The 8,094-nt window shown below is 38.8% G+C and overlaps 1 protein-coding gene across 12 annotated transcripts in view; it reads right to left on the bottom strand.

Annotated features, from left to right (window-relative positions):
- PHTF1 (putative homeodomain transcription factor 1) overlaps nt 1-8,094 on the bottom strand; it is an 86,957-nt gene that overhangs the window by 17,604 nt on the left and 61,259 nt on the right. For 10 of the 12 annotated variants that reach the window (XM_039460803.2, XM_039460802.2, XM_074381233.1 and 7 more), the window contains one exon: nt 7,359-7,890. In XM_039460803.2, coding sequence (XP_039316737.1) covers nt 7,870-7,890 — 21 coding nt within the window. In that variant the 3' untranslated portion in view covers nt 7,359-7,869. Of the gene's footprint in view, nt 1-5; nt 2,806-7,358; nt 7,891-8,094 lie in introns of those variants that run through there. The other 2 variants (XR_012512528.1, XR_012512529.1) reach the window with 2 other exon arrangements.

Here is an 8,094-nt window from a genome sequence, read left to right as displayed (position 1 = left end):
TGGAAGTGACGGGAGACAGTGACAGATTATAAGCTGTTAGATTTTTACAAGGAGCACACAACCTAGATCCTCACATGCACAGTCCACGATAGGGTTCACGGTCCGGTAAGAATCCAGTGCTGCCACTGATCTGACAGGAGGTGGGGCTCAGGCGGTAGCAGGAGCAGTGGGAGCAGCTGTAAATACAGATGAAGCTTCACTCTCCACCTGCCACTTAGCTCCTACTCTTCGGCCATGGCGGGGGTGGGAAGCACGGTGGTTGGGGACCCCAGCTGTATATTATACACCCACAGCAACTTTGAGAGTGATAATTTTTCCCAATACAACTGCAGATTATAAAATTAAGTCAACAGGTATTTATCTCATCCTTCTATGGTTATTACTATTCCGACTAAATGTATGAATGGCCTAATTTTTTTACACCTTGGTTTAATATCTCAGTAACAGGTAATTATCACCAAAATCTCGTTCCTTTTTTTTTGAAATCAAAACAAAAGCTCAAGTTCCTAGAAATTATTATACAGGAATAAATGAAGCACTGAGGGTGGGAAAACCATGAAATTACAGTTAATCTTTGAAAAAGATGGGTTTGAACGGTGTGGGTCCACTTATATATGGGTTTTTTCTACAAGTATGTGGAAAATTTTGAGATTTGTGGCAATTTGAAAAAACAAACCACGTAGCCTAGAAATACAGAAAAACTAAAGTCATATAGTCTATTTTATCATTTACTATGAAATACACACAAATCTATTATAAAAAGTTAAAATTCATAAAAACATACAAACTACATGGCAACATTCGCAGTTGAGGGAAATATAAACAAACATACAGTATTAAATTGTAACTGCATAAAATTAATTGTAGTACATACTAGATGCTGTAATTATTTTGTAGTTACCGCCTGTTGCTACTGTGGTGAACTCAAGTGTTGAAAGATCTGTTTAAAACACCATGTGATGCTAATCACCTCTGGGTGAGCAGCTCATCTCTCCATAAACTGTGCATCACAGCAAAAAGTGATCCATTGCGGTTCTTGCATATTTTTTGTGTTTAGTGCAATACTGTAAACCTTGAAGACATAAACTGCAGAACCCATATGGAGTACCTACCAGTGACAGAAGTGCTCCCAAGAAGCATAGAAGAGTCATGACATGACAAGAAAAAATTGAATTGCTTGATACATACCCTAGATTGGGGTCTATGGTTGCTTAGTATGGAAGGAAGGAAGGGAGGGATGGAGGGAGGAAGAGAAGGACGGAGGGAAAACTCTTGAAGCATTTGCTGCAGTTACACTACAAGGCATGAAAACCTTACACTTTGTGAAATACCTGTGCAGCTGTGGCCCCCCACGGTGGCTCACACCTGTAATCCCAGCACTTTGGGAGGCTGAGGCAGGCAGATCATGAGGTCAAGAGATCAAGACCATCCTGGCCAACATGGTGAAACCTCATCTGTACTAAAATACAAAAAAATAGCCAGGCATGGTGCAAGCCTGTGGTCCCAGCTACGCCGGAGGCTGAAGCAGGGGAATTGCTCGTACCAAGGAAGCGGAGGCTGGGGTGAGCCGAGATCACACCACTGCACTCCAGTCTGGTGACAGAGGGAGACTCTGTTAAAAAATAAAAATAAAAAATAAAGCAGCTTCATGTGGGCGCAGGAGTGGTCTAAGGCATAGCCATAGGTTCCAATGTGATTCAAGAAAAAACAAAGTCATATGACAACTTACAGCAAAAGGAAAGCAGATTTGCTGACCAAGAAGCAGCAGAGAAGTTCACAGATGCCATTCAGACAGTAACTGAGAAAAAAGGTATCTGCCTTAACGGGTTTTTAATGCAGAAGAAAGTGCCTATTCTGGGAAATAATGTCACAAGGACATTTATCAGTAAGAAAAAGCAGCAAGCACCATGATTTCTGTGCAAATACAGTTGTGTTTATGATCAGGATTACATGTATCTGAAAGCTGCTAACCCCCAATCCTTGAAGGGGGAAAAAAAAAAAAAAAAAACAGCTGCCAGGTTTTTGATCATATACCAAGAGGTCCTGGACACCGGGAACACTTTTTCTAGAGTGGTTCTGTCAATGCTTTGTCCCTGAAGTCAGAAAGAACCTTGCTAGTAAGAGACTACCTTTTAAAGTTCTTTTGATACTGGACAATACCCCTGGCCACCTAAAACCCCATAAATTCAACACCAAGGCGATGAAGTGGTCTCTGTGCTCCCAAACGCAACCTCTTTAATTCAGGAATAAGGGGGGTCATAGGACCTTTAAGGTCCATTACACATAGTACTCTGGAAAGGGCTGTCAATGCTGTAAAAAGGAGAGAACAATATGAAAGTCCGGAAGGAATGATTACGCCATGCCACTGAAGATGCCACCATTGCTCAGAAAAAGCTGTGAAAGCCATCAAGCCCAAACAATAAATTCCAGCTGGAAAAAAACTGTCCAGATGTTGTGCATAACTTCACAGGATTTACACATGAGCCAGTCAAGGAAATCGTGATATTGTGAATGTGGCAAAAAAAGGTGGGGTTTGAGGGGTTTCAATATACGGCTCTTGGAGATATTCAAGAGCTAATAAATACCACAACACAGGAATTAACAGATGACTTGCTGATGGAGATGAGTGCTTCCAAACCAGTGCAAGATGATGAGGAAGAAAACATAGAAGCAATGCCAAAGAACAAGACATCTGTAAGATGTCTTCTGCGTGATGTAAGACATCTGGCAGAAGGGTTCCAATTATTCAAAGCTGCTTTTGCCTTCTTTTACAACACGGACTCTTCTATGATATGGACACTGAAACTAAAGCAAACAGAAGAAGGATTGGTACCATATAGAAGCATTTTTAGAGAAATGAAAAAAGCAACAAGTCAGACAAATTACAATGTATTTCTGTAAAGTTAGACCAAGTGCCTCTTGTGCTTCCCCTTCCACCTCTGCCACCCGAGTCAGCAAGACCAACCCTTCCTCTTCCTCCTGTCTACTCAATGTGAAGATGACAAAGATGAAGACCTTATGATGATCCACTTCTACCTAATGAATAGGAAATATGCTTTATCTTTCTCAGGATTTTTTTAAATAACATTTGTCTTTTTTCTAGCTTACTTTAAGAATACAGTATATAATACATATAACATACAAAATATGTGTTAATTGTGTTACTGGCAAGACTCACAGTCAACTGTAAGCTACTAAGTTTTTGGAGCATCAAAAGTTATACATGAATTTTTGACAGGACAGGGGGATGGTGCCCCTAACCCCTGCATTGTTCAAGGATCAAATATATAACTAACTGCATGAATGGTAAGTTACTTGAGGTCTGTTCTTCATTCAATACATTTTTATTGAACATCTATTTTAGGCGAGATACAGTTCTATGTTCTGGGAACAAGAAAAAGTCCTGCTTTCAAGGGGCTTACATTCTAGCGGGAAAGGAGACAAGAGACAGTCAAAAAATAAAAACAATGATAAAATTGTGGCAAGTGCCATAATTAACAAGGAGATACAAGTGATAATGGAGAGAATGGGTAACTAATTAAGGTCATGAGAGAAGATCCTCTAAGGAACTGACAGCTGACAGCTGAGAGATAAGCAGCAGCCAGCCAGAGATGAACCTAAAAAAATACATTCCAGGCAGATGAAACAAGCTTGCACAAGCCTGATGTGAGACAGAACCTGGAATAATGGAAGAGCAGAAGGAGGTCAGTATGGTGGCGTGGTAAAGGAGATGAAGTTGGAAGGCCAGGCAAGCCTGATAATGAAGGGCCTTGGAGGCCACCACAGAGAAAGCCAGGAAAGGTTTAAGTAGGAACGATATTAGTTTCCAAATTTTGAAGCTCATGCATGTGGCTATGGGAAACCAACTGTAGGAGGCAAGAACAGAAACAGACCAGTGGGTCACACAGTCATCCAGGAGAGAATGAAGCTGGCTTAACCTAGTAGCTGTGGAAAAGGAGAACTGGCATGACTTGGTAGCAGATTAGATATGGAGCCTTCAGCCTGAGCAACTGGATAAACTCATTAACTAAGGTAATGAAGAGCTGTTTTGCTCTTCAACTTTCAAACAACTGAAAAACAATTTTAAAAATATGAAAAATGGATTTTAGATATTAGAGACTAGGCAGCACAGGACAGAACTAAACAAGGTGAGTCCCATGATTGATGCAAGATTATTACATAGAGGCAGTTTTACATAGAGGCAGTGTCTAGGCTGTGGTGCAAGAAGGGATGACCCAAAAAGAACCAAGCAGTCTTGCTGAGTTGAGGAGACAGATTTGAAAATCTTGGAAAGGCCTGGGGATCTAGATATTCTAGGTAGGAGTACCAGAGGGAATGCAGCTGCACAGAGAGGGGAGGGCTCCTTTCAAGTCTTTGGCTGAGTATTGATCAGCAAAAGTATATGAGGAAATAGGAACAGGGAAAGAACCACCAAGAAGGAGGCAGAAAAATTCCTGAAGTTCACACAAGTCTGGGAATAGTTCATGCTACTACAGACAAAGAAAATACTTCATAAAGAACAGTGCATCAGGTAGAGTACTCAGAAGGATACTGCTTCAGTAAATGGAGAAAAGCAGCCCTAAACTAAAGGCTGTTCTTGCCCACCTAACAAAGCTTAAAAGCAAGCCTTGAAATAATCAGACTGTTTCCAAGTAAGTTTACAGTGTTACAAAACAAAGCTCTTAAGAATATTTAAAAGACTACAAACAAGAATACAAACATACACACAAAAACCAACAGTATAAAATTCACAACCAATAAAAAATTACCAGGAATGCAAAACAGCAGTAAAATGACCCAAAATGATGGGAGGAAACTAGCCCCAATAACTGTTTTAATATCCTTATATACTATTCCTTTTATAAATATGTTAAAGTGGAGAAAATAATATGCGTGTTAAAGAGAGACATGGAAGATATAAAAAAGACAAAACTGAAACTTCTAGAGATGAAAAAATGCATAGAATGGGATTAATAGCAAATTAGTGCAAAAAAAAAAAAAGCAAACCTAAAGGCACAGCAAAAGAAACCATCCAAAATTAAAGACAAAGAAAAAGAAGACTGGAAAAATGTATAGAGCATCAGTGAGCTGAGAAACAACTTCAGGCAGTCTCATATACATGTAAATTTGAGTCCCAGAAGGAAGTAGGTGAGGGTAGACTGTAGAAAAATTATTTTAGGCCGGGTGCGGTGGCTCAAGCCTGTAATCCCAGCACTTTGGGAGGCCGAGGCGGGTGGATCACTAGGTCGAGAGATCGAGACCATCCTGGTCAACATTGTGAAACCCCGTCTCTACTAAAAATACAAAAAATTAGCTGGGCATGGTGGCGCATGCCTGTAATCCCAGCTACTCAGGAGGCTGAGGCGGGAGAATTGCTTGAACCCGGGAGGCAGAGGTTGCGGTGAGCCGAGATCGCGCCATTGCACTCCAGCCTGGGTAACAAGAGCGAAACTCCGTCTCAAAAAAAAAAAAAAAGAAAAGAAAAATTAAGAAATAGCAAAATTTTTTTCCAAATTGTATGTGAAAATAGAAAACTATATATAAAATAATATGAAGACTATAAACCCACAGATCCAGTAAGTTCAACAAACCCCAAGCACAGCACACATGAGAAAATTTATACCAATGTACACTATAATTGAATTGCACAACTCAATAGTAAAGATAAAAATTGTTAAAGTAGCCAGAGTTAAAAAAAAAAAAAAGACACGATATACAGAGGGGCAAAGACTAGAGTGACTGTAGATTTCTTGTCGGAAACAATATAACCTAGGAAGTAATGGCACAACCACATCTTCAAACGTGGAATTTAATACCCAGTAAAGGTGCCTTTCAAACATAAAGATTCAAAATCTTTCTCAATAGGGTAGGCCTATACACCTTGCTAAAAAGGATTTTGGATTTTTATCTTCAAAGTGCTAGTAAGCCACTAATGGATTTGAAATGATGAGCCTTTCATTTCAGAAAAGACATTACATTTGTGAGATGAATGGATTAGGCTTGGGGGGAAAGAAGTCGAGCATATATAAGAGCAGAGACAGCAGAAACTTGTTCAAAAAACAAAGGATATTGACTTTAGAGTGGTGGCAGAGGGGAGGAAGAGTGGACTGATTAGAAAGATATCTAGAAGATAATTATTCAGAGACTTGGTGATTGAGTGGATGTGAGATATGAGGAAGAAAAATGAGTCAAGAATCATTCCTAAGTTTCTAATATGATTAACTATACTTATATATAATTTTACCCACCTGAAAAATAATTTAAACCAATATACACCATCAAAACCACAACTGAAGCAATCCACACAAATAATACACTCTAAACACTGCTTTTAATTAAGAATTCACTGTGTAAATGTTGTATGTAAAATATAGAACAGCACTTTTTGTAGAAGAAAAAAATTTCAAATGAAGCAGTTTTCATTTGAAATTTGCAGTGAGCTCAATTTTGGATTTGAGATCACTGCTACTGCTCCTTATGGAAATAGTAAAAGCATGGTTCTTCCTGTCTATTAGAAAATGTGCAACTGATACTCTAATTTTGAATGAATACACGCTTTACATGTAATAACCAAGTTTCTAAATTATTTCTATTTAAAACTTCACAAAACCTTATTATTAAAATGTTCAGGCTTTCAATTTGCCTCAAGAGATTCTTCAAAATTAGCCAGGCATGGTGACAGGCACCTGTAATCCCAGCTACTCAGGAGGCTGAGGCAGGAGAATCACTTGAACCCAGGAGACGGAGTTGCAGTGAGCCAAGATGGTGCCTCTGTACTCCAGCCTGGGTGAGAGTGAGACTCCATCTCAAATAAAAAAAATAAAAAAAATAAAAAAAGAGGCTCTTTAAAGCAGGTAACTTAATGAGCAAGAATTGCAAGTAGACTATTAAGAGTTTTCATTAACATATGTATATGCATGTGTGTAACAGGTTCGCAGAACCTATATCATCAGAAGCATGGCATGGCTGATTATAGACACTGAGGACCTGAAAAGGTACTCAGGGTTGAATACATTAAGTTGCACAACAGATAAACTATCAGTGATGCTTGTGATAGGACACATAGCACCCACCATGTCAGGAACCACAATTCAGACGATCTATACGGAAACGAGGTTTCCATGATTTCCACATAGAACATGGAAGCCATGTTGTATGATGGAAATGGATGAGCAGGCATACACTTAAATTTCTCATGCTGAATTACATGGCCTATTGTATGCATGCATTGTTCACCAACAACTATAGAGTTACTAGGATTAACTCAAAAGTATAAACTAATAAATTTCTCCACAGTTTAACAGAAACTTATAGCTTATTTTTTCCCTTCAACAACAAAGAAAACCTAGAAACCGAAATTGTCCAGTAAAGTTCTTTTATTCAGATTTAACCTAAAATAGTTTGCTTGATCTCTCTTTGATAGAGAAATGAAATCTCCAATTCTATAGACTGTAATGAAAAAGTATTGAATTTGCATATTTCCAATAAAAGATATTTGCTTCATGCTTTGGACATCTACCATAGTTGCCCAAAAGACTATGTCCTGTAAATATAACTGTCACAGTACTGAAGTGCCCAGAATAAATTTCCTAACTAGAAAATTGTCCTTGTGTTACCATAACATACAGACTTTAGTTGGCTGACTATTCATACTGTTTGAAAAGCATGAAAATACAGGTTTTTAGCATGCACACCCAGTTGGCAAAGGACTTGTTCCTCTGGAAACACCATTCATTGGCTTGGCAGAGCTGAGAGCACCCGTGCATGTGAACAAGCAGGTGGGTATCTCACTGGTTTCTGCAGTCATCTCTTTCCTTAATGGTTAAGTACTGATACCAGCCAGGGGAGAATCCGGGATTTTAACTCAGCTTATGATTTAATTTTCCACAGCTAAGAAAAGAAAATCACCAAAATAAGTTAGTTCTAGGAAAACCACATGGCATTTACAGGTACACTTACGTGACTATAAACCAAGATTCCTTTAAAAAAGAAGAAAACGTATCAAGTCTAGCAATAGCAACCATAGAACATCACAGAGAAAAAACATTTAAAACTTCCAGGATCAAAAATAATACAATGCACTTCATGTATTGG

The sequence above is a fragment of the Saimiri boliviensis genome, chromosome 11 (genome assembly GCF_048565385.1).
Source record: "Saimiri boliviensis isolate mSaiBol1 chromosome 11, mSaiBol1.pri, whole genome shotgun sequence".
NCBI lineage: Eukaryota > Metazoa > Chordata > Mammalia > Primates > Cebidae > Saimiri > Saimiri boliviensis.
Note: the sequence above shows the minus strand (reverse complement) of the source record. Positions and strands in the feature narration are given on the sequence as shown.